General features: G+C 41.6%; 1 protein-coding gene across 3 annotated transcripts in view; it reads right to left on the bottom strand.

The window, feature by feature from the left end:
• The window catches only part of Large1 (LARGE xylosyl- and glucuronyltransferase 1), a 569,590-nt gene that overhangs the window by 4,881 nt on the left and 538,143 nt on the right, over positions 1 to 26,566 (bottom strand). For 2 of the 3 annotated variants that reach the window (XM_052728940.1, XM_052728939.1), the window contains 2 exons: positions 17,493 to 17,771; positions 10,342 to 10,488 (listed from right to left, as the gene is read on the bottom strand). In XM_052728940.1, the coding sequence (XP_052584900.1) occupies positions 10,342 to 10,488; positions 17,493 to 17,771 (426 nt within the window). The remainder of the gene's footprint in view (positions 1 to 10,341; positions 10,489 to 17,492; positions 17,772 to 26,566) is intronic. The other variant, XM_052728941.1, reaches the window with a different exon arrangement.

The raw sequence follows: 26,566 nt of genomic DNA, 5'->3' as shown, positions 1-26,566 counted from the left end.
CAGGAAGCGAGCCTTTAATCTCAGGTGGTAGAAAGCAGAAAGGTATATAAGGCATGAGGACCAGAAACTAGCAGCATTTGGCTCGTTAAGCATTTGGCTGGTTAAGCTGTCAGGCTTTGGAGCAGCACAGTTCAGCTGAGACCCATTCTGGATGAGGACTCAGAGGCCTCCAGTCTGAGGAAACAAGACCAGCTGAGGATCCAGTGAAGTGAGGTGGCTGTGGCTTTTTCTGGTTCTCTCATCTTCCAGTTCACCCCAATACCTGGCTCAAATTTGATTTTATTAATAAGAACTTTTAAGATTCATGCTACATCTGGCACCCAACGTGGCCTTGGTAGAAAAGAAAGTACATGAAGGGCACGTGGATTGTATTGATCCAAAGCTGGATTGCATTTTGGTTATTTTACCTTCTAGGCATTCTCCTATAGGAATATTAATGCAGAGGGAAAATATTATATTGGAATGGATATTTTTACCAGATAAACTGAAAAAAAATTAAAAACTTATGTGGAAAAAATGTCTGACTTGATTTGGAAAGGAAAATTGAGACTTCGTCAATTAGTAGGAATAGACCCAGCAGAAATTGTTGTACCTTTAACTAAGGAGGACATTGAGAAATTATGGACAGAAAGTGAACCTTGGCAAAGAGCTTGCAGTAATTTTTTGGGAGAAATTAACAGCAAATATCCCAAAAGCGATAGAATTGATCTTATAAAGAGAGCTGATTGGATCTTGCCTCAAATTGTATGGGAAAAACCCATATCTGGAGTTCGTACATTTTATACAGATGCCAACAAACAAGGAAAGGCAGGTTACAAATCAGAAAATTTAAGTAAAGTGGTTCAAAGTCCTTATAATTCAGTTCAAAAATCAGAATTGTATGTTATTCTGTTGGTATTAATGGATTTTTCAGAACCTCTCAACATAGTAACTGACTCTCAGTATGCTGAAAGAGTAGTATTACATATTGAGACTGCAGAATTTATCCCTGATGCTTCAGAATTAACTTCACTATTTATTCAATCACAAGATACAATCAGGAAAAGGAGTCATCCTTTATATATAACTCACATTCGATCCCATACTGGTCTGCAAGGCCCTCTATCACAAGGCAATGATGAAATTGATGAATTATTGATAGGAAATGTGCTGGAGGCCTCAGAATTTCATAAAGAACATCATGTCAATAGTAAAAGTTTAAAAAAGGATTTTTCCATAACCTGGCAACAAGCCAAAGAAATAGTAAAGAAATGTCCTACTTGTTCCTTCTACAATCAAATGCCATTACCAGCAGGATGTAACCCAAAGGGTACTCAGAGGAATGAAATCTGGCAGATGGATGTGATTCACTTTGCAGAATTTGGAAAATTGAAATATGTACACCATACCATCGATACTTATTCAGGATTTCAATGGGCAACTGCTTTGAGTTCTGAAAAAGCTGATTCTGTAATCACTCATTTGCTAGAAGTTATGGCCATCATGGGTATACCCACACAAATCAAAACTGACAATGCTCCATCATATGTCTCTGTTAAAATGAAACAGTTTTTTGCTCATTACAATATAAAACATTTTACAGGTATACCACATAATCCCACAGGTCAAGCAGTTATAGAAAGATCAAACAGAACTCTAAAGGATATGCTAAATAAACAGAAAGGGGTAACACAAACCCCCAGAAATAGACTGCAAAATGTTCTATTAATTTTGAATTTTCTCAGTGCCAATGAGAAAGGAACAACAGCTGCAGAGAGACATTGGAAAATAGAAAAAACTACAGAATTAAATCAGCCTATATACTTTAAGGATGTGCTGACCTCAGAATGGAAACCAGGATATGTGTTATGTTGGGGACGAGGTTTTGCTTTTGTTTCTACAGGAGAAGATAAGCTGTGGGTACCATCACAATTAATAAAGGTTCAATTTGAACAAGAGAGACCTCTTAATTAGAGGAGGTGATAGTTCATCAACCAGCAGGAACATCCAATTTAAACTAACTTATACCAGTAACACATGCCTTTTCATTTAATCAGATAATAACTTGCCAAAAAGGAACCTCCCCAAAATTAGTCTTGGGGAAAGGTTTTTGTTTTTGTCTTTTAGGAGAATGAAGGTTAAGGAATCTGAAGAACACTGGACAAACGAGCCAACTGAAGAAAAGGGACAAATCATCTATCTCAGGAAACAGAGTGAAATGGCCTATTGGTATATCATCTATAAAATTTTATAAGTCTTCCTAAATGTTTGTTTCTGCTCTTCTCTAAAGAAATCTAACACTATTGGTCTTCTAATAGTCCCAGTTCAATTAAAATTTAAAGCTGACTTTGGAGTTGGAGAATGACTCTCTCCTTTAAACTCAAGCATGTTGTTAAAAGGAAAATGCAAACTCCCTGTATCATGCCAGAAGAAAAGAGCCATCTTCTGCTATGGGACAGGAGAAAAGCCAAATTAATTAAGGGACTATTCTATTACTAATCTCAACTCTTTGATTCTATTCTGATTCTTTAAACTTTTCTTAAAGTATGAACTTTATATCAAAATTTACAAGATTTATATATATATATATATATATATATACATACAGATATATACATTTTAAACTTTGTTAAGATATGAATGGTCATATAGAGTACTAACTAATTCTAGAAAAAAGGCTTCAATTAGCTGCTTATATATGTCTTTGTGTTCGAGTCTCTTATCAGTTTTCTGCAGGAAATCACGGCCAGGCCTAACATCAACTGAAGTCTCCAGGAAGAAGATGGGGCCCCACAACAACAACAATTCCACGTGGACAATAATAATATCATTAAGCTGACAAACATCATCTACAGATCAGCTTTGGACTACAAAGTGCTCAGAGCAATTTTGAGATGGCTAGCTGAGATGATCCAGTCTCAAAGACTACTTGAATAAGGACTTGAGATAAACCCTGAACTTTGGCATTATGCACAGACTGGATAATGAAGGATATAGTTACCTTTCCTAGAATTTGACAATTAACCTAAAATTTTTCTTTCAGGATAAAGATAATTTCGCCCATACCCAGCAGGAAGCAATTTTAAGAATACGACACCCACATTCCCAAAGAGGTGTGAGGCGGGTGGTTTTTGGTCTTTTAATGGGTTTTGAGTCTGCGATAATTTTCATTGTTTAGGGGGGTTGGTTACAAGTTGTTGTCAAGGGTTAGGAAAAGGGCTAAGCAAAGGAGATTAGATTTAAGGTTCTTGTTTAAAAAAGAAGAAGAAAAAGAAAAAGACAATTACTAGTTTTAAATACTTTACATTGGATTGGATTGTTTTATATTGTATACAAATTATATATATTGAAATTGATATTGTTAGAAAATGCTATATGTATATTTCTAATTGTATTTATACCATTCATTTAACAAATAATGCAATTTTCTGATCCTTGGATGTTATTATTACCAACTATTAGGATAAAAAGAAATGAAAGTAAGTAGTTAGACATTATAATATAACTTATAGTCATATTAGGTATGTTTTAAAAATTGAGCAGATATATTTTAGATAGACAGGTCATCTTCAAACCCTTCAGAGATCTATAGAATATGGCATTTAAATTGTTTTAATAACTTAGAAAAATTTTCTTTTTTGTTATAACTATGAGACATGTCGGCTCCTGGCAGTACCAATCTACTTCAGAGAAAATATGGACATTGAAGAAACTGCATATGGAGTTAACTTTCATTGTGGCAAAAGTTAGCCACTGGACAACAAAGTATCGTCGAATCAACAGGACAAAATGGACATACAGGACATGAAACAAAGGAATACTGATTCTTGCCAAAACAAGTTAAAGTTATGGCTTTATCAAAAGGCATTTTCTGAGGCCAGAACAATATGGCACCATCCCTGAAGTGGCCTTCACAATCCAGAAAGGGTACAGTGCCCTTTTCTTCGAAGGCAGTTGAATAGGCAGTGGGCTGATGGCTTCTGATGTGCAATGGAACAGCAGCTGCAACTGAAGAGTAACTAAGCTCACGCCTCTCAATAGTAGACTGGCATTTAATAGAGGGATGTGAAGAAGAATGGGATGCTGAGATGAAGTCACACATACTCAGCCAAGAAGAATGGACAGCTGAATTAAAAAACATCAACAATTTCCAGAATTTAAAATCCTGAATCATGATAGGATACTAGTGGAATTCAAGTGTTTCTGGTACATGGACTGCTCTCACCCAATGTGAGGTCGAACTATTGACCTTGTGTACATCCTACTTCACAAATGAGTCTGTCAGATACATTAAGCCTATAGGCTGAAGATGATGCCCCAACACTGTGGAGAAACCTCAGGTGACTGTCCAGGCAGCTGGCTGTTTCTGTCAACTCACAATTTTTTTTGAAGTTGCCTGCATGTACTTCCTGTTTTTATTTTTGTTAGGTAATATTATTTCCTTCTTGGATCGCTGAGGGAGTTGAAGATTAGTTAGTTATAGTTGAAGATTAGTTAAGATAGAAAGTGAATTAGGTACATTTTGGACTTACCAAAATAGGATAGATAATGGAATTATTTTCTCTGAATATGTCAAATACAAATGGACTAGACATTGTTTAGGTATTTATTACTTGTATATATTGTATGTAGTTATTGTACTTTGGTATATAGTTTTTCTTATGTTAATTATAACCTTTTTCCTTTTTTCTTTTTATTAAAATAGAAAAGGGGAAATATGGTGATATTTTATTTGTACTGAAATGTGATTTTATTTGTATGTTAATAAATAAAGTTGCCTGGGGGCCAGAGCTATTAGAGCCATAGCAAAACCTGGGCAGTGGTGGTGCACGCCTTTAATCCCAGCACTTGGTAGGCAGAGCTAGGTAGATCTCTGTGTGTTCAAGGATACAGCCAGCATTGGAGACACACACCTTCAATCTCAATACCAACCATAGAAGACCTGGAGGTCTGTACAGACTGGCAGTGACAAGGTGGTCATGTGGTTGGGTTTACAACCAATGAGAAGGCAGAACAGAAAGTCTATATAAAGACAAAAACACAGGAATTAGGTCTCTTGGCTGGAGAGGATAGCTGAAGCAGGAAGGGTAAAGCTCTTAACTCTGACCTCTTGGGCTTTCATCTTTACATTGGCTCTGTGTTTCTTATTTAATAAGATGGTTACTTCTACAAGGATACATGTCCAAAAGCTAGAAGAATGAAGACCTCTCCCTGTGGTAACAAGGGAAGACACCCTATCAGCATCCAGCCAACAAGAAGAGAATCATGTGGCACTGGCAGAGACATGTATTGCTTCAGACATCTGCTTTCCATCCAGTGATACCCTAGGCAGAGAGCTGGTTACTCTATACAAGCTGACAGAGACAGTGAAGTTGTGAGTCTGCATTTCTTTACAATGATTTGTTTGTGGTAATTTGTTAATATGGCAGTGAGAAATGAATGAGTGCACAACAATCAGAAAATTGTATTTGTTAGACATTTACTATGGGTTGGGACTATTTTAAATGCTGTAGATGCATATTGTTTTAAATTCTAAAAATGTACCCAATGCTGGGTTGCAAATAGTAATAAAGCCCAGGTAGCCTAGCCCAAAGGCCAGCTTGTATGCCACTGCCCTCAACACTCATACAAGAGTAGAGGGAGCAAGGGGTTGTGGCTGAAACCTCTTCAGATTAGGACTATGTGCATACTCTATGTCTCGTAATGTACCACATTCCTTCTTAGGTTCCCCTTTCCCAACTCGTCTCAGAAGATTTCCTGTCAGCTCTAAGATCCAAGGCTCTCTCCTCCCATATCACTAGGTTGATGCTCTGTTCTCTTCTGTGCATCCAACTTCATGATGTGAGAGTGGATGGAGACTCTAAAATTTGAGAGGTATCTGAAAGATAGATTATTGAATGGGGTGGGACTTTGTCACTGCAAGTCATGGGGAAGGTGGATGCAGGCAGTGAAATGAAGCTACAGTTGGGGCAACAAAAAGGGGTTAGGAAAGATGGTACCCAGGTGTACTGGTTAGTTTTGTGTGGCAACTTGACATAAGCTAGACTTATCAGAGAGGAAGAAGCTTCAGTTGAGGAAATGCCTCCATGAGATCCAGATGTAAGGCATTTTCTCAATTAGTAATCAATGGGGGAGGGCCCAGCCATGGTGGGTGGTGCCATTCCTGGGCTTGTGGTCCTGGGTTCTATAAGAAAGCAGGCTGAGTAAGTCAGGAGAAACAAGCCATTAAGTAGCACCTCTCCATGGCGTCTGTATCAGCTCCTGCCTCCAGGATCCTGTCTTGTTTGAGTTCCTGTACTGACTTCCTTCAGTGATGAACATCAATGTTGAAGCATAAGCCAAATAGATCCTTTCCTTTCCAACTTGCTTTTTGTCATTTGTCGCAGCAACAGAAACCCTAACTAAGACACCAGGGGTAGATGGAAAAGCTTTGTGAAATGAAAGGAAGACAGGAAGGGTGAGACCCAATAGCTTAGCTGCAGGAGAGAAGAATACAGATAAGGGGTTTCTCTAATCTCCTTAGGAACATCTCTGTAAAGCAAGAACGGCTATGATAGTGAAGGCCCCAAGGCAGGTGTCCTTCCAGTGGCAGGGCTGAAACTCTTCCCTAATTCTTTGTTTCATCAAAGAGGATGGACTTCTGCTAGACTATCATGAAACCATCCCCAGCAGACTCAATGTGTTGCTGGGTGGGATGGACAGGCTGGAGGAAGGCAGGGACTTGAGCTTTGCTTCCATCAACGTAGCAATGTTCACTAACGCGAGATATGTGAGAGAGAAGGGGGTGGGGGAAGAGATTCTGCTACTTTAATGGAGCATGGAAAGGATATTGTGAGATGTCAATTAGATCGCAGATCTAATCTAAAAATTAGGAATGAAGCAGTTGATTTTCTATTTGAGAATTTGTTGACTAGGCAGTTTTGATATCTGGTGCCTTTGACAGAACAGACACAGCATAAGTGATGACTGGGACTTTATATTAGGTTCCAAGCATAGCACAGTAGGTACTCTGGACCAAGGTTCAACTCCCAGTTCTGCCATGTAGGAACAGCAGACCCTGAAAAATGAAGTACCTTAATAGGACTTTAGTTTCCTCCCATGTGGGCTGGGAAAAATCATACCTATCATGATAAACTGTCCAGGAGCTTAAGTGGGACAATTCTAGAAACACTGGCAAGGACTAGCATGCAGAAGGCACTCCATAAATGCTGGTACCCTGCTAGGGAGTTAAACAAAATGGTTAAAGATAATGGCTGTTGATGGCAGCTTGCCTGGGTTCACATCCTTTCATTTAGCAGTTGTGGACAGGTTAAATACTTTGTTACTTTCTCCTGGTAAAGCAAGAGATAATAATACCAACTTTTATTATGGAGTAATTCTCATAAAGTAATTGTGACAGTGTTTGACACATCCTAATAGTTAATTCTTTAAAGAGTGAGCATGGTCTCATTATTTCTCTGTTTGGCTCCTAAATATGATGTCAGTTCACAATGGTCTTGCTTTCTATGATATCAAGAGATTTATGACCATTTCCTTTGTTATCCATCCTTAGAATCTGAACTCTTGACTAACTATACAATATGAAAAAGAAGGGAAATAAAAGAGAAAGGGAGGCCAGGGACAGCTGAATCAATTCTGCTTATCTGGCTAGGGAAGCAGATTCTATTCACTCTGTCTGGACTGCTTACAGCATGCCAAATGGATGGACAGAACAGAATGCAGTAAAGTTACAATCAACAATACACAGGCTCACATCACAGTCTAAAGACTGCCTGGGGAACTTTCTGTTCACTGTCAGTTCAGTAGACACTAGACCACAGGGTCTAGAAATACCAGGCAACCTCAAAAGCAGAGCTGAGATGATGAGTGGGGTTACCCAGTACACCAGAGATAATGTTATGGGGAAGAAAGAGCTGAGCTCTCTGAGCCATGTTCTCAAACTTGAGACATGTGAAGGACTAGTTTTAACAGCAGGGGTTATGGTCAGAAACTGTATTCATAACAAGGTCCCAGTAAATGTGATGCTATTGGCCCAGGGGCCATACATACTCTGAGCACCATGTTCCTGGAGGATGAAGAGCAGTGTAGGAACTTCTCATGCCAGGTATGGTGAGGAGGTTTCCTTGGAGAGCAGTTGACAAAAGCAATTTCTCAGAGGGGAGGTCTGTAATTTAGCACTTGGCATGGTGGCTTGCAAGCTATTGGCCAGAGCAGTGTAATCATGGATACAGCAGGCTAGATCCCACCTCTCATGCCCTTAAATACGACCATGAAATGAGTTCTCACATGTCCTGGGGTTGAAGATGGCAGGTGGAAAACCTTGGAAATTTCCCAAGCATTCAGATATTGAGCTACAGTGACTGTGGGAAACTCATATGAAGATTTGGTCTCAAATCTCAATTTCCAGAACCAATTTGTGATTTTGTGTTCTTAAACAAGAACTGGCATGAAAATGAAGGGATTGTCAGCAGCCCAGTGCTTTTTTAGTTAAGAACACAAGCCTGGGGCTTCCTCAGGTTGAATCCTCATTCTGCCACTTATCAGCCATGTGTCACTGAGAAGATTATTTGAACTCTCATAGGCTCAGTGTCTTCACCACAAAATAGGAATTAGTATCCACTTCATATTTGTTGTAAGGATTATGTTCATCCAAATGCCTGGTACACTGAAGCATGAATTTTCTGGGAAATAGGAAGGGATGGCTTTGGGGGATGAACTCTTCTAGGTTCCTTTCTAGAGATCTGGATGGAAGATAAAGGCTGGATATTGAGTCCTGGCTTCACTAGGAGCTCTCCACTCCCCATAAAATATGAAGATGAATAAATATGGTGCTATGGAATGAATATCCTTACTCACAATCAGTTTGAGAAAGCATTTCAGAAGTTTTATAGTATCATGACAACCCAGTTGTTATGCTTAAAGTCCTTGAGCACAATTCAGGCTACTCAAAACTGCATGTTTTTTTAACTTAGAGAAGGAGTGGTCATTTCTACATTGTATGAAATTGAGGAATGTGAAATCTTAGCAGAAACAGGGAGATGCAATTGATGTTTTCATACTGTTCTATCTGGAAGAGATCAGCAGGATTTCTACTCCTCTAGTCCTGATTGCCACACTTATAATGTTAGAGTCTGTCCCCAGGAGATGGAGCCCATTAATATTTGTGCAGATGATTGCTAGGGCACTCTGGACATAGCATAGCTCCCTGAATGCCCATACAGGCCTTGGGGTCTGGGAATGAGAAAACCAATGGTTTTGCTCAAAGCTGTAACTGGGCAGCAGAGAAGTAGGATCTTACATCAGTTGTGTGCAACTTTGGAGTCCCATAGATGACCATAATTTTTAGGTGATGAATTTAGATGCCTGATCCATGCCTTAACAGCTTGGAGATTAGACTACTCACATACATGTGTGCATACACACATACACACACACACACACACACACACACACACACACACACACACACACACACACATACAAAGAAAAGAAAAAGAAAGAAATTGCACCAGGGATCTCAGAGAGAAACCCCCTTACCAAGAGCATTAATGCACTATGATGTTTTTAATTGTCAGCTTGACACAAGGAGGTCTCAATGAGGGATTGTACACATTGGGTTGGCCTGTGGGAATGTCTATATGGGGATTGTCTTGATACCTTCCCTAAATGTGGGTGCTGCCTTCTGGCAGTAGCCAGACCTGAAAGAAGGAAAGCTTTTTGCTCACTTGGCTTTCACTCTTCTGACCAATTTATCTACCAGCTCCTTCTGTGATATTCGAACGAACTTCTTCAGGCTTCCAATGTGTACTTTAGAGCAGGAATCTTCCAGTACTTTGGCATAAGGTTGGTATTGCTGTGGTATCAGCCTCCTGGACTGGGCAACTATTAGATTCTTGGCTTCTCCAATAGAGACAGCTGTTGTTGGACCAATCTGATTGTATTGCATATAGTAATCTAATAAATTCATTCTAAATATATATTTATTCTATTAGTTCTGTTCCTCTAGAGAACACTGCCATGATACCAAAGACAGAACTCTGAGCCTAAGGGATAGTGAAAAAGCCCTAAATGGAATTTGTCATTTCTTTTAAAGTATGAAAATAAATGTGTGACTTCTTGTCCCAGAAAAACTCTCTTTCCATCTGGACACAGTGCCTACCATCCATGTATAAAGCAAAGTAAATAACATGTCAGGGAGAGAGGGCAGACAGAGTCCCAAGGACATTGGGCTGAGCATCTCTCTTTGGTTTTATACTGGACACAATATAACACACCGACTTCTTTGCCAACATCTTTGACATCTGGTGTCCTGGGAGAAAAGTCCCTTGGAAACCCCAGATGACTGCTGTGAGGGTCACTCACCTGAATGTGAATAGAGTCCCCATGTCCAACATTGACAGCAGCTCTGCTTTTGACTTGGGGAAAGAGAGTCGGTAGCGCAGTGTCTCAAATGCGGGGACAATCATTGCTTTCTTGGTGTTGGCAAGGTCAAGCTGGATGACAGACTTCCTGAAAGAGAGGTAGGCAGAGATATAAGGTGCCTTTGATGTCACGTCAAGTTTCTATCTTGTGAGGATGACTAATGGCCAGCCTCCATCAGACTGGCTTGCGGGCATGTCCCATGGGGGCATTTTCTTAATTGACGATTGATATGGGAGGGTCCAGGCTACTGTGGGTGTTCCTATCTCTGGTCAGGTGGTCCTGGGAGGTTAAGAAGGTAGTTGGATATGAGCCTGGGAGCAAGCCAGTAAGTAGCATTCCTCCACGCCTTCCTGTCTCTAGTCCTGATTGTCTCGAACTCCTGCTCTGACTTCCTTTCATGAAGAACTGTAAGCTCTAAGCTGAAGGACCTCTTCTGTCTGCTGAGTTGCTTTTGGCCACAGCAATAGAAAGCAAACTAAGACATATGGTTTATAGGAAAGAATCAGCAGCTAGCCCTTTTCCTAATGGATGGTTAGGAGCTAGGAGAGAAGATCCATGTTTTCCAATTAGACCTCTCTAGGAGTCACACTAGTCACAAATTGTCTGAAAATAAGATTCAAGCTACTTGCCAGTTTCCAGCAAAGGATTAACTATCTAATTCCAGATCCTGTTTTTAAGCATTCTACTCACTCAGCACACCCCTCAAAAAAAGGATTTATCCTCCCAAGGCCATGGGTATAGACATCTATCACAAACCCAGCTCGGTGTTCTCTTTGTGAAAATAAAATCAGGAAATCAATGTATCTTGGAGGCCCAGAAAAATGAGAAAGCACTGTTGCATTTTGACCAGAAAACACTGGTTGTGAGGGTTATCATCTGTCTGGGTCTTTCTATGTATCTGGGTGGGGTTTGACTTCAAGCTGCTGTGGGAATAAGCCAATACTATCAGTGCATGTGGGGGCTGTTATGTAGGGTGCAAATAAAATAAACAGTAGTGGATTCCAGAATATGCTAGGAAGTCTGTGACCAGCACATGGGGTGTGCTGGTCATTCCAGCTATATGTTTACCATAGGGGAGCATGACTATTTATTCTTCTGTTTTAAGAAGAGATAACTAACAAGGTTTTCAACAAAGTGGTCTGATACCTCCCATGGGATCTGAGTTTGAAGGGAGGCTGAACTGTGAGACAAGAATTACTTATTCTATCTGGACTCCAGCACTTCTGTAATTGCATAATCATAGGCAATTTTCTTAGTTCTCTTGGCTTTTGTTTCTATATCTTTATAGCAATTGATGCTTTATGTATGTGGGTATTAAGAGGACTAAGATAACATGTTCTACAACTAATACATATGAATGAAGCCAGATACATGGACATTGGGCATAGAGCTTAAATGAGCAGATATAAGCACAAAGCTCTAGAGCAGAAGGAGGAGGGAGGGAGGCAGAGAGATATAGAGGGTGAGAGTGTAGCCACAAGACAGAGCCATAAAGAATGATGTCAGACAGTCAAAGCCACAAAACAAATCCATGAGGGACGAGGTCAGACAATCAAGGTCATCTACCAGCAGGAGGTTCTCCCAAGCCCCAGCAAGATGGGTGATTTTAACTGATGACATACCCAGAGGGAGGGCCTATCAGTCACAGAAGAGTACGTGAGAAAGAGCATCTAAGAATGAACTTTGGAGAGTAAATCTTAATGACAATGATGATGATGATGATGATAGCTACAGTTTATTGACCATGAGCCTGGCTCTGCCCTGTAGCCTCTATTCTCTATCATCTCTTAAAATCCTCAACATCTCAAGTGAATGTTCATCATCTTTCAGTGTTAGCAACAATGGCTAGAAATCATAGAAAGCTTGCCACATGTGGGCACTGAGTTAAAATATGGGTTGTAGGTTACAGCAGAGTCTACCAGAAGCATAGTTCTGTTGCAGGTGTCCTGAATTCAGATCCAACCTAGACATTTACCAGCTGGTACTCTTGAGCAAACCCTGGGGCCCCAAGGTTTAGTAGGATCTGCACTTAGTGTGTATTTTATAGGGTTTTGTAAGAATTGAATGGGTGTCCTCAGGCAAGGGTCAATATAGCCCTCAATGCATAGACCTCTATGTGCAAGCTGGGTTGATGATTATGGTCACAGTGATGAATTTGGACATGAGCCCATCAGCATCTGGATCAATCAGCTGGCCAAACAGAGAGCACTTCTGGAAAGGCTCATAGGGTACCAGGAACACCGGTAGCAATACTGAGCCTTGAGATGGGAGATTTAGCCTGAGTACCCTCATCAGTAAAATGAATGGTGGTGCTGTTCTGCTAAAATATATACAGGGGGATTGTAACAGTGCTTGGCACATAGGAAGTGCTCAATAAATGTTAAATATTATAGATATAGTAGAATTAAAAGGATGTAATAACCCAAGGAAATGCCTCCTAGTTAAGGTCTCTTAGCAGACACCCAGCCTGACTCACTTGTTACCTCTCTTACCCTGTTCATATTTCTACACTCACTCTACTACACACCAGAGAAAATGTGAAAGAAGGCAGTTATATGTACCCTTAGAAAGAGTGGAATTACACTGACTATTACTCCCATATGCTACAAGGTAAATAATGTCAGCCAGGATACCATGTTTGTTCCCTAGAACATAAATACAGGGAAGGCAATGGAAATAAATACCTTGTAGGTATTGATCAGCAATGGCTTGTAGGTAATGATCAGCAATGAGAATTTTGCAGGTGACTAATGATGGAAACCTCTCCAGTCCCATGGTGTGAATAGTCCTGGTTGTGTAACAGTTGGCTATCTCACCCTCTATCACCTCTGCCCTTAAATCCATCAGCCACACCAGCTGCTCTTGAGTCCTAGGTATCCTGACATCTCCTGCCATTAGCTCCATTGACCTTTAAACCTAATCTCAGCTATCAGCTCTCTTTGAGGTCTTCTATGCCCACCCACATTTACCTGATGTACTCTCAGCTCCTGCAATTCTATTTTCACATCCATTATCATACCATTAATGATAATGGCAATGGTAACAACAGAGGTGGCAGCACATACAATCAGATTAAAAACCTCAAACATGCAGGGATGATGCTTACTCTGTGCTTTGTCACAGTCTGTCATACCAGATATGCACTGCATGGTCATGGGAAGAATATCCTATCACCTCTAGCCTTTCCAAGACCTCATGAGGAAGAAATAGGATTAACTTCATGTCACAGACAAGGAATGTGAAGGGAGTTAGATGCCAAGTCCAAGCAAATGTTCCCTAAGGAGGTGTGGTGGTTTGAGTGAGAAATATGCCTCACAGTCTCTGGCATTAGTCTCCAGCTGGTGGTACTGTTTTGGGGAGATTTGTGTGTATGTAACTGAGTTCAGGTTTTGAGATTAAAAGCCTCACCTACTTTCAGTATGCTGTTTCTGCTTTGTGCCTGTGGTAGAGTTGAAAGCTCTTAGCTTCCTGCTTCAGTAATCATGCCTGTTACTTGCTGTTATGCCTCTCTGCCATGATGGATGCATAGCCCTTTGGTACCTTAAGCCCAAACACACCCTCTCTTCCTTTGATTGTGGAACTTTATCATAGCAACAGAAAAACAACTCATATGGAAGGATAGATGCTCCTTCAGTTAAAATGGAGTCACATCCTCATCATATATTAAAAGCATGGTATGTGGGAAATCCATTTACTACACCTGATCTAGCTAACAACATAGCTTAGTCGCATACACATGTGGAGTGTCAGATCAGTTGTCCTCTGTGACCACACAGCTGTCTGGGAACTTTTGTCACTGTTCAGCATAGCATCAAGAGAAGATTATATGCTGATTGCTACCTGGGAAAAAGAGCAAAATTCAAAGTCTTAAGTATAGTTTCTGTGGATGCATCATTATATATCAGAGATCATTTGTCAGTTTCTCATGTCCATGAGAGAAAAGAATGAGATAGTTCCATGCAGCTACCCAACTGTCCTGAGGGTGGAATATTTGCAAGGGGAGATCCTGAGGTGATAGACCGGCAAATTAGTTCCAAACTGACAGTTGTGAGCCTGCCATGGGATAGAGAATTAACTCCTGTGGAGCACCTACTATGACCCAGCAGTGGGCTGTTAGTGCCCCTTCATTAGGTAAGAAAAAGTAGTGTTGAGAAATGGAGCAAGCTGCCCCAAGTCATGTACTTGTTCAAATGCAGGTCTGTGTGGTTTTTCCATGCCCCTTGACCTTATTTAACAGTTCATGCAATCAAGAGTGGAAACTGTGTCTCTAACAGCTGCTTTACCAGACACAGGTAAGGGCTAGAAGAGACTTTGGTGAAAGGGCAGCTCTGCCTACGCATAGACCTGACTTCATTATTTTCCAATTAAGCTGCTGCTGAGCTTTTTTTTTTTTTAAGATGAAGAAAGACCTCAAGAAGTGTGACATGAGCAGGAGTTTGGGGTGCAAGGGTGACCTGGCTCTTGCTTTCCAATGAGCAAACTATGCAGATGAAGGCCACTTTTTCTTCTCTGTGATACTGTTCCTTCATTTCCTTGGAACCTAAGTTTAGTCACCTGTAGAAATGTTCAACTCAGAAGGCAGGGCTTCCAGTGTGTCGTATTTGAGGTATTACTATCTGAAGGTTAACAGTGTTTGGATAAAACATTTTTGTCCTATTTACGTGTGAAAAGTGGCTCTCTGCCAGGGTCTGCTGGCCTTCTTGGACACCACAGATATTTCAGCAAATAGCACCCTTAATCTCATCTTAAACCAGTAATAGCATATTGCTCTCCAATGTACCTTGAGTTTAAGAGAAGGCCAGCTCTCTGGAGTAATAGATGGCTGTGAACTACCATGTGGGTACTGGGAACTGAACCTGGGTCTTCTGAAGGAGCAACAAGTGCTCTTAACTGCTGAGCCATTTTTCCAGCTCCCAATTATTTGCTAATATTAAAATACATGAAAATTTAGATCCTCTTGAAAAACATAAAAAGCTAGTAATTCCAATCTTGTTCCAACAGAGAGGTAATTCCATACCTGGGGAGATGGCTCTTGTTTAAATAGGCCTACGGAGTCTTTTGAATAGTACCCTTCCTGGGCAAAGTCTTTAAAGAAAGTGATGGAATTTGAGGGGCAATCTGCAATATCCCAAAATTCCTGATGAGATTCATATGGTGACCCTTGAACTAATTAAAACAGCTGGTGGTAACACATGTTGCCTAGCACTGAGTATGATCTCCATCAGCAATTTTAAGTCTTTGTCCAATGACACATAGGAAGGAAACATAAACACCTATTCCTATGTGCTTTGTTGTAAAACATGCTGCCATCAGGTAAAGTTGGGAAATCGGCCACTGAGACAAGAGTAGGGCCAGTTTACTTTCAATTTATTGTGGTTAAAGACCCCTTGGGTCTTCTTAGGAAAATCCCAGAAGGTGAAGGACAGGCAGAGCACAGTCCTCCAGCCTCTCTCTTCTCAGTCTAAGCTGAGGATGGCCCTAACTATCTAGCTATTTCTCCAGTATGTAGCCTAGCATCTTGCTAACTGTCAAAATTCCCAAGCTGACAGGGACAAGACAGAGCTGAGAATTTCTTCTGATTACATGGGGTGGGGTGTTCCTTGTACTACATACTGGAATTTTGTCACCTAGCTGGAGATAGACCTGGAGAAAAATCAATGAATGAAGTCTGGCAGAGTCAGGAGCCCTAATTCACTCACAGGGCTTTGTATCACAGCTCCATCCACTTCTGTGGTGGAAGGTTATATTGCTTGGGGTCAGTCACTCTTTGGTTCCCTGACAGCTGATGGGGCTCTTCCTTGCTTACCAGGAAGGGACTGATGTCATGCTACCTTAAACAACACCTTGTAGTGGAACTCTAATGAGCCAGAGGTTGAATAGAGAATGTAGGATGTCTTCCCTTGCTGGAGAGGGAGGAAGGGAGGGAGGAAAAAGGGAGAGGGAAGGAAAAGGGGAAGGGCAGGAGAGAAAGGGTGTGTGTGTTGATCTCTAGAGATCATATCATGGGGCAGCCAGAAACCCCAGAGCAGTTAGGCAAGGTCTGAGAGAGGGGCCTGTCAGATACTGCTTCAAATTCTGTGGCTCCAAGTTCTCCAGACTCAAGCCTGCTATTTTGCCTCTCCAAGCCTTATTGGCCTATGATGCAATACCAGGCAGCCTCGCATGCTTTTGAGGTTTAGTATGTACATCTTAAAAGGATAAGATGTATAAACCCTCTTTAGGAATATGTGGATCCCAGCAGGCACTATCTTAGACACAGAAGAAATCCATGCTGACAAATGACAGTTGGAAAAGGACCCTTTAACAATGCTGTGGGGCCAGTTTCAAGCTGTATGGATTCTATAGGCCCTTTCAATTCATACTGTTTATGATGCTGCAATAAACGTAATTCCCTATAGAGCCACCCAGCCTTGTACTAATGTACTCCTTTCTGCCCTGCCATGTAGGGATAGGTGGAAAAGGACACTGGAGGAGATTCATATGGTTCTGAGATTAGGTGAACTGTATTGTTGACTCCCTAGCTCCCTCTGCTCTAGCTATGCAAGATAGGCCAGCATCTTCCAGTCTTGTTCTGCAGTTTTCCATTTGTAAAATGAAGACAACAATATGATTTGTGGCAAGGACTATGAGAGGAGGAAACAGAATGAGATCTTATCTGTCAATCACTTTCTGGTACACAACAAGTGCTTCAATACATGTTCGGCATCATTATTACTTAGGTTTGTTTTAAAGAGCAGGCAGTGATCTTTTGAGAATGGTTACAGGAAGCCTGTTTGCTGTAAAATTGGAAGAGAGGCAGGCTTTTTGAGCAAAAGGAATCTTTCTAGACCAAATTAACATGCCACAATGGAAGCTCAGGTCCAGTCTACGCATGGTATAATAGAACTTTGTATGCACCTTCCAAACCTGTAGGCAGGAACAATCTTTGGGCAGGCCCCTGCCCCTTTTGGGGTTGCAGTTGCCTTACCTATAAAAGCTAAGTGGCAAACTAGACAATGGTCTTGAGGATCTTCAGGTCTAGCTCTTCATTATCCTATGTGGCTACCAGCCTGAAGAGTGGACAGAGTAGCCAGGTCCACTGGGGTCCTTACCTGAGGTACTCATAGAGCCCATACATGGGCAGGAAGTCAATGTCAGATAGGAACATGTAGGGTGTGCTGATGTGCTTCATAGCCACGTTGCGTAGGAGGTTGACAGGATAGAACTGACCCTCCTTGTACACAATGTGGTAGCCCACATTGTGGCGGCTCATGAGCACCTCGGATCCCTGGGCGTAGCGGAGGAACTGCTGAGCTTCGGCGTCGGACAGGTAGAGGGCCAAGCTGATGGGCCCCTCCCAGTGCTTACAGATGGCCTCTAGCATCTGGAGTCTGGAAGAGAGGGGAAGAAAGCAGCATCAGCATGCCACTTTTGAGCCTCTGTTTCTAACATGTCCTGGTCAATCAGCTGCAAATCCAAATTTTGACTAAATATGATTAAATTTCTTACCAGTAAAACAGACACAGAACACCCACCTTATTGATTCTAGTCTTCCTCTGCTTGCAGCTGATTGGGTGACATGTTTCCCATTTTAACCCGCACATTCATCCCCACCCACTCTAGGCTTCAGATTCATCCTCAAAGGTGCTATGGCTTGGCTGGCTTTTCCCCCAGGGTTCATGTGTTGGAAGCCAGGTCCTCTGTGCAGCACTGTTGAGACTTTTAAGAGACAGGACTGAGGGGAAGGTACCTCAGTCATGTGGGGTGCTACACTTAGAAGGGATGAGGGTAGTTTTCCTGCCAGTGTGGGAATTATTAAATTACTTAATTAAAAATTAAAACTATTAAAAAATTACTCCCTTGGCTTCCTTTCTCACCAGACATCTTGCTTTCTTTTGGAAGTCCAGTGCCTTTCATTTAAGAGACAGGTGAAGGTTGGCATAATGGAGCACACCTTTTATTCCAGCATTTGAGAGGCAGAGGCAAGTGGATCTCTGTGAGTTCAAAGCCAGCTTGGTCTACATAGTGAGTTCTAGAACAAAACAGAGAGATACTTTGTCTCAAAAAACCAATCCCCCCAAAAAAGAACAAGAAGAGACAGACAGACAGACACACAGAGAGAGGTTCTTGATTCCTTTTCTATGTGAAGCTGTTTTACATTTTGATTCCTTGTCATGTTTTGATAGCAAAGGGGGTCCTTTGGTTCCCAACATTCACATGTATTTCTGTTCCCCTTGTCAAACACCCAGTTCACCAGAGTCTGAACAGGCTCCTACATTTTGGATTTACAGCTTCTAATACTGTGAAGTAAATGGATTTCTTTTCTTTGTAAGTACTTAGCCTCAAGTATTTTGCCACAGCAAGACAGAATACATATTGCAAAATGAATGGGCTGAGTATGTGTGGGACTATAATATAACATCTGAACTCTTCTAGTCCAAATTTATGATGTTCTTTCTCAGCAAAGGCTTAAAAAAGCTTATGGGTCTCCTAAAACACTGATCATACTCAGAAGCTTGGTCCCAAGGAACACTCAAACAAGCATTAAAATGAGAAATAACTACAATTATTGACACATTCTGGTGTGCTAAGCACCTTTCAGAATTCTCTTAGCCCCCTTGTGCAACTTCCTGTTGAAGAAACTGAAGCTCCAGGTTTGATTTGTGAACTTATTGACTTTATATATATTTATATACATAGATATAGATAGATAGAAGATAGATAGATAGATAGATAGATAGATAGAAAGAAAGATAGGCAGACAGACAGACAGGAGGCAGGCAGGCAGGCAGGCAGAAAGACACATAACTTACTGGGGTCTTGGAGTGGGTGAGAAAATAAAGAAATTAGTGTTTGGTGAAAAGAACAGAAAAAACACAGGGACAATGGAAACTCAGGTGTATGTGGGGTACCTGGGGTGGTGCCATCTTCAGTTTTCAGCAGTTCCTGCTCCTGGAAGCCCTGAGCAACTTTGCAAAGCTAAGTTGGGCCTGGTGGCTAAGCATGTCTCAATTGAGAAGACTAAGGCAAGGGAACTGCTGTAAGGTCAAGGATAGGCTATGAACTCTACTGTGAGATGCCATCTCGGAAAAAAAAAACAAAACTAAATCAAAACCCAGACCCAACAGAAAGAAAAACACAAAACAACTTTGCAGGGCTACTGTGAAGAGCTGAGGGGACAGAGGAGCTACACAAAGTCCAGAGAAAGAACAACAAAGATGTCTCCAACAGGAATGAGGCAGCAAGGTTTGACAATCAATTATGAGAATTCTACTTTAAAGACATCAGAACATCAGAAGTGTCTGGTATATAAAGCCTGTGCTAAAGACACAGCAAAGGCCCATTTCAGTGCTTTTCCCCTGCTAAGCAAGAGTTACCCACATACTCAGCAGTCTCCTGGTCAGAGTGCTGCTTCATTGGGGCAATTACCAAGAAATTGATGCCATGCATTTCTATGCTTCCAAACAAAAAAGGGAACAGGCATACCTGCCTCTCTTCAATGCACTTCACCCTGGACTTCCAGAGATTTCTTTCAGTGATTCTGTCAGCTGACACTGCCCTAATCTGCTGCTTCTTTCACTGGGAAGGATTAAGAGGCTTACCAGTGTAAAATACCCTTGTGCTTTCTGTCCCCTGCTAACCACGGCCAATGAGACCTGATTTAAAGGATGCTGGATGTATGGACCCTGAACTTGTGGGTTCATTGCTGAAGCAAGCTTCTGCTTTTGCCTGGTCCCTGAGGATCTCCATTGGTGCTTCTGTGGAGTGGAGGGATTGAGCTCCCATAGAGAACCATGGCTATGAATCCTCTGGGATTTGAAAGTAAAGAGCAAGTGTGATGGACTCCTCCTGCATAGATAGAGGAGCTGCTGGAGGCATGGATGGGAAGAGGTGTGTTTGATTCAAGAGAAGGTGACTTAGCTCTGGTTTTGAATCTGCATTTCCCAAGCAAGGAGCAGGCACCATCTGACACGGTTCATGAAGGTTTTGGAATGAAAATATAGTCAGAACATTTAAGGTTCTCAGGAGAAAGGTGCTGTTGATATGGAAAATAAGCCAAACTTTAAGGAAGATGGTGCTAAATGTTTTCAGGAACCTCAGTGAGGAACAAATGGAAAGGGTCACATTGCCTGCTTCTGGATGATGCCATCAGCTTCATCTTCTCTAGAGCTGAACTTTCAGCAGGAATGTGCAAACTGACAAACTGAGATTCCCAGCAAGGACAATGATGTCACAAAATGTGATACTGTAATGAACGTCTTACTACCTGCTGTTGTAGGGTGCCAGACACATGGTAGCTGTTATCGTATTTTATATTCATAGTGACTACAAAGTGAAGGAAGGGAAAAAATCAAGCAGCTGTAAATTGGAAGGGTGGCTGGCAGGACCCATGCATCTGCCAGGATCAGCACAGGAGTGTAGAGTGGATGGCTTGTTATATGGCAGAGTCCTGTTGAGCTCCTTGCTGTATGACAAAGACCCAGCAAGAAGATTCCACTCTATCTCCTATTATTCCCCAGAATGATGTCTGGTTCTGAGTCTCTTCTTGGTCTTGCTGCTGTTGCTACCAGGATTTTCATGGTGATTTGGGCATAGGAGAATAACGAGAGGATGGAGAACAATTCCTCTGGGGAATGTGTGAAAAAATGAAACTAATGGGAATACTATGGAAACAGATAAAAGTTCCTATACTTCTTTCACTCCTACTCAGCATAATCTTATGACTACCTCAACTGCTGTAAAAGAAATTACTTTATCTGAACCCACTATAGAATACTTAATGTGTCCTGTTGATTATATTTTGAGAGGCACTGATTTCAGGAAATATTTCATGGATAGATGATATTAGGAACTCATTGGTACATTGGCTACAGGAAACTTGGGAACATCTGATTACCCAGAGAAGGCTTAAAGTCTACATTTATGTCTAAAATAGTTGGTGTAAGATCAAAGGGACATGGGGAAAGTGTACTTATAAATAAACCCAGAAAACTTAATGCTTATCATGCTATATAAGGCCTCTTGAAGAATGAAAGTAACTCTTTTGGATTTGTTTAAGATTCAATGTCTAGCATCTTGTAACCACAAAGGATGGTGGTCCAGAATAATCACTTGCTAACCTCAGAGGCCAGCTGTTTCCTACCTTGCCTGCCAGGAAGAGTGGTGCTCTTTGAGTGCAGAATTGATGGCCTGGGACTAACCTTTGTTCCCCAGACATGGAAGGAAAAAGTGAGTAGAGGGGATAGGAAACATTTTGATGTAATCTTGAAAGTTCTTGGGGATTGATTATATAAAACTCATGTTTTCATTATTAGAAGGATAAATAAAAGAGGTCTTCTCTTAAAAAGACAGAGATAATGTGTAATCAACACAACCCTGTGTGTGTCTCCATTCTTCCCACACTGACTCCACACCTCCTCCTTGGGAGCCTGGCAGGTGGCACCCAAACAGGGACTTTACACTCAAGTCTGTTTGACCCCAAAGTCTGACCACAATCCAGGTCACTATTCAATGGATAGGTGTTAGGATCAGAACCAACACCCCAAGTTTTTCTTCCTTCTTGCCTGCTTCCCAAATTAGAATGCTGAGTTAGTTTCCTTTCTTGCTCATATGAGTAAAGAGCTGACAAAAGAAACTTGAGGTTCAGGGTTTATTTTGGCTCACATATTCTGTGAAATGATAATAGTCCATCATGGTTGGGAAATCAAGGTGGCAGGAGTGTGAGTGAGGCACCTGCTACATGATGTCTGCAGGCAGGAAGCAGAGAGGAGACAGGAAGTAGGGATGAACTAGAAAACCTCAACTTCTGTCACCAGTGACCATTTTCTCCAGCAAGGCTCTACTCCTAAAGCTTCCACAACCTTCCAAAATAGCACCAATAGCTGGGACCAAGTCTTTAACTGTTTGAGGCTATGGGAGACATTGTACATTCAAACCACAACAAATGTGCTCTTTTCATGCTGTCAAGTATTCTCTATTCCTTGGTGCCTCTTTGAGTCTGCCACAGAGGTCCACAGTTCCCTCATGGCGTTTGTTCTTCACACCTGGTCCTTAAAGAGCATCCATCTCTATACAGTTTCGAATGATACAAAGCTCTGTGCATTTTTTTTTAATCTCTGAGCTGGAAAGATGTGACAGCCAGGTCTGGGCCAACCCAAGAACTTTCTAGAGACAAAAGTCAAAACTACTACCAAATTGTCAGTTTGGGGAAAGTATTAAAGCTGTGTACATGTGTGTGTGTTCCAAATGTGAATGTATCATTTTTATGATAAAAGAGACAAGTTTATAGAGTATTTGCCCAAAACAGGATGAGCCAGCCTGGAAGAGGGCTCTAGAAGGTTGAAGTTCTGCCTTTTTGTTCTAAGTTTTCCCCAATTCACCACAGAGCCCACCACTGCTTTCTTCTGGGAAGAACGAGCAAAGAGCTCAGGACTGGAATCTTGTCATAGTACAAGATTTGATCTCTGAGCTATGTAGGGCAAGTAGTGGATGATATTTTGATTCCAGTGTGTATATATGTTCATTGGGAATAAGAATACCTTTGGTTAATTACAAAATCTATCTAACTCTCTCATCTACACTTCATGACTCAGACCTGGTCATGTGACTTTCTTTGGCTCATAGGACATTAGCAAAATTGATGTTAGAAGCATCACGAACTGTTCTGGCACTTGGATTTGATCCCCAATACTCCTGGAATCCTGTGATACCCCTCCCCCACTTTGTGACTAAAGCTACATCACCTGTCTTGATAATGAGCCACATGGCCCAGGTAATTCCCCTATCCTTAAGAAGACTTTATTAGCTAACATCAAACACCTGTAGGAATCCACAGGCACCTAGTCCAAACTGCTAGTCACTGAATAGTGAGCCCATTATAGTGGTCAGCCTAAGCTGCTAAGATTTGGGATAGCTTATTAAGCAGTAAAACAAGTGATTGGATTTGCTGAGATAATTGTAGGAAGTGTATGGTACAAAGCTGGATTACAGCAGGCACTCAGTCCCTGAATGCTATAATTTCCTCATTTCTGCTTTTCAAACAAGTCTTATCCAACATTTTTGTCAATGTTCCCGGGATACTAGATAGACAAGGCTCCTCCATTTCTGGGGTTTAATGCACCAATAGTGGAGAAGACAATAAACAAAACAAACTGAGATGAGTTCAGATAGAGTCATGCACTAGGGATATAAGGAACAGCAAAACAGAAGAAGACTCAAAGAACAGAGACTCAGAGCACTCCCAGGAGGGCCCTTCTGAGGTGGTGAAACTCATGACCTACATCTATGCTGCTTCTGCAAAACTTGTGTGTTCAAATCCTAACTCCCACAGTGATAGCATTAGATTGAGGGGGCTTTGAGAAACAATTATGTCATAAGGGTGCAGCTGTTGTGACTAGGGCTAATAATACCTTTATAAAAGAGAATCCAAACAATGCCCCCTTGAGTAGCCTGTACCCATACTTGGGCATAGTTTAATAACTTAATTCCTGTAACTCTTCTTTGGTAAGCCCACACCCATGCACTTATCATTCCTTCTGAGAATCTCTTTTTCTTATAATTCTCATGAACAAATCTGTATTAAAATATCTCTATTAAGCAACCACTATATTTTGTAAAGGCCTCAGAAAGTTCCCTTGCTCCTTATACCATGTAAAGACTAAGTGAGAAGAAAATAATTTAGAACCAGAAAGAAGCTCTCACAAGATCCTGAATATGCCAACACTTCAATCTTGGATTTCAAAACCTCTAGAATGATGGGAAATAACTTTTTGGTATTTAGAAGTTCTTTGTAATATTCTATTTTGTTATAGTAGCCATGATGGTCTAGGTGTGATAGTGCACACCTTTAATCTCAGCACTCTGGATGCAGAAGCAGTCAGATCTCTGAGTTCAAGGCCAGCCTGGTATACAGAGCAAGTTTCAGGCCAGTCAAGGCTGCACAGTGAGATCATGTTTCCAAATTTAGGAGGGAGGAAGGGAGGAAGGGAGGAAGGGAGGAAGGGAGGGAGGGGGAGAGAGAGAGAGAGAGAGAGAGAGAGAGAGAGAGAGAGAGAGAGAGAGAGAGAGAGAGAGAGAGAGAGAGAGATCCACTTTTGGAAAGCCTCAGGGAATAGGTTGTTTGTGTAAAATCAGCTTAACATAGCCAAACAATATGTCATACAAGTGAGTGGGTAAGTGAGTGACAGGGGAGGAAAGATGTCATGGAGGTGGGTGGATGCCTCACAGGGGCTTCAGTCATAGGCAGTTGACATACTCTTCTAAATATAAGAAGTCACCAGGGACTTTAATGGTGTGATATATGTCTCACAGATCACTGAGCTTGTCACAGGCAGAAGGAATTACCTCTCACTGTCCAGATTGGGTATGGTACTTTTAAACATCTGGGCCCACATTACTGTAGTCCTTCCTGTCTCTACAGTGGTTCTGGGGCTCTGGTTGTGGCTGAGATTCTATATTTCTAGTTCTTTCTCTTCTACAGGTAGAAATAAACCAGGAGACCCACCAGACCCACAATGCCTACAACCATAGTTACTTCTCCAACATTTTTGTAAAAGGGACACAAGAGAACAAGTGTCTGTCATGGGCCAGATGTGTTACAATGGTGTTTTTTGTGTGTGTGTGTACATTTTACACAGCTAGATTCATCTGGGAAGAGGGAATGGTCAATCGAGGAACTGCCTCCATCAGAATAGCCTGTATGGAAGTCTGTGGGGGCATTTTCTTGAATAACAATTGATATGGAAGGGCATAGTTCACTGTGGGTGGTGCCTCTCCAGAAAGGTGGTTCTGGGTTGCATAAGGAAGGTAACTGAGCAAAACATGGGGAGCAAGGGAGTAAACCATGTTTCTTTGTGGTCTCTGCTTCAGGCTTTCCCTGACTTTCTTCAATGATGGGCTGTGGTGGGGAAATATAAGTCAAGCAAACCCTCTTTTTCTCTCAGTTGCTTTTGGTCATGGTGTCTATCACAGCAGTAAGAACTATCTGTTTACTCAGGTCCCTCTGTCATTCCATTCTTTTCCATCTTCTGCCACAATCCCAAGGAGCAGCAAAAGCTGCTGGTTCCATACTGGTGGCTGGTGACACAGCTTCTGATTGGAATTCTAGTGGTAGAGTTACCAAGCCCATGGGTCAGTTCCCCCCATTTACTCTGCCATTCACATAGGACTTGCCTCTGACTCAAAGGTTTATAAGCACACTGAAGTATTTCTTAAATGAAAAATCAATCCAGGAGGCACCAGTCAGCATGGTGTGTCCTAACTGGATGTGTAGGGCAGAGTGAAGTGTTGGAGTAATTGCAGTATTGGCGCTGGTGCCGCATTATAATTTTTATTGCCTCCTGCTACATGCCTATCTTGTGGGATTTTACAATTTCTTATATCCTCTGAGTGTTGTCCAGGTGGTAGTACTTGTCACCATGCATTAGAAGCTACCTTGTATCTGTCAAGCTTGGGTTGTGTGTAATTTGAAGGGAAGGGTTCCATGGTCAGTGTTTGCTGTTAATGCAACTGGAGCTGAAGCTTTCTGTAAGGGACCATGAGAAAATGAGCTGGCTGGTCATTGTGGCCCAGGCCAGTGTGATTCTCCTGCTAGCAGTGGGTACAGAAACTTGGCTTGGCCAGTATTACTTGGCCAATATTGTACAAATGTGTACAAAAGCATGGGACTGCACTGTACACCCAACAAATTCTTCTATTAGTTTGTAAATCCTAAGAAGCATGGAGATGAACACACACAGACACACAGACACAGACTCAAACACACACACACACACACACACACACACACACACACACAGGGAAGCTACTATTTGCTTATATCACTACTTTTCAGTACTCTACATCATCTTATGGTGTAAGATACAAAGAATAATGAACATGACTTGAAAGTATCATCACACCACACAGTGAGGTTGAAAAGGGCCAAGTACAGACTCTAATCCACATGTCTCAGAAATGGTACAGCTGGGCTGAGTGCAGGCTTTCTTTCCCCTCTTTAATATCTCTAAATACCTACCATCATGTCCTAGTTAGCTTCAGCTATCAACTTGAGGTAACATAGATTCATCCAAGGGATCTCAGCTGAGGTATTGCCTAGATCAGATTGGTCTGTAGCCATGTCTGTGAGGTATTATCTTGGTTGATAATTTGATGTAGGATGGCCCAGCTGACTGTGAGTGGCACCATC

This window comes from Peromyscus californicus, unplaced genomic scaffold (assembly GCF_007827085.1).
Source record: "Peromyscus californicus insignis strain IS unplaced genomic scaffold, ASM782708v3 Scaffold_8__1_contigs__length_139910024, whole genome shotgun sequence".
Lineage (NCBI taxonomy): Eukaryota > Metazoa > Chordata > Mammalia > Rodentia > Cricetidae > Peromyscus > Peromyscus californicus.
Note: the sequence above shows the minus strand (reverse complement) of the source record. Positions and strands in the feature narration are given on the sequence as shown.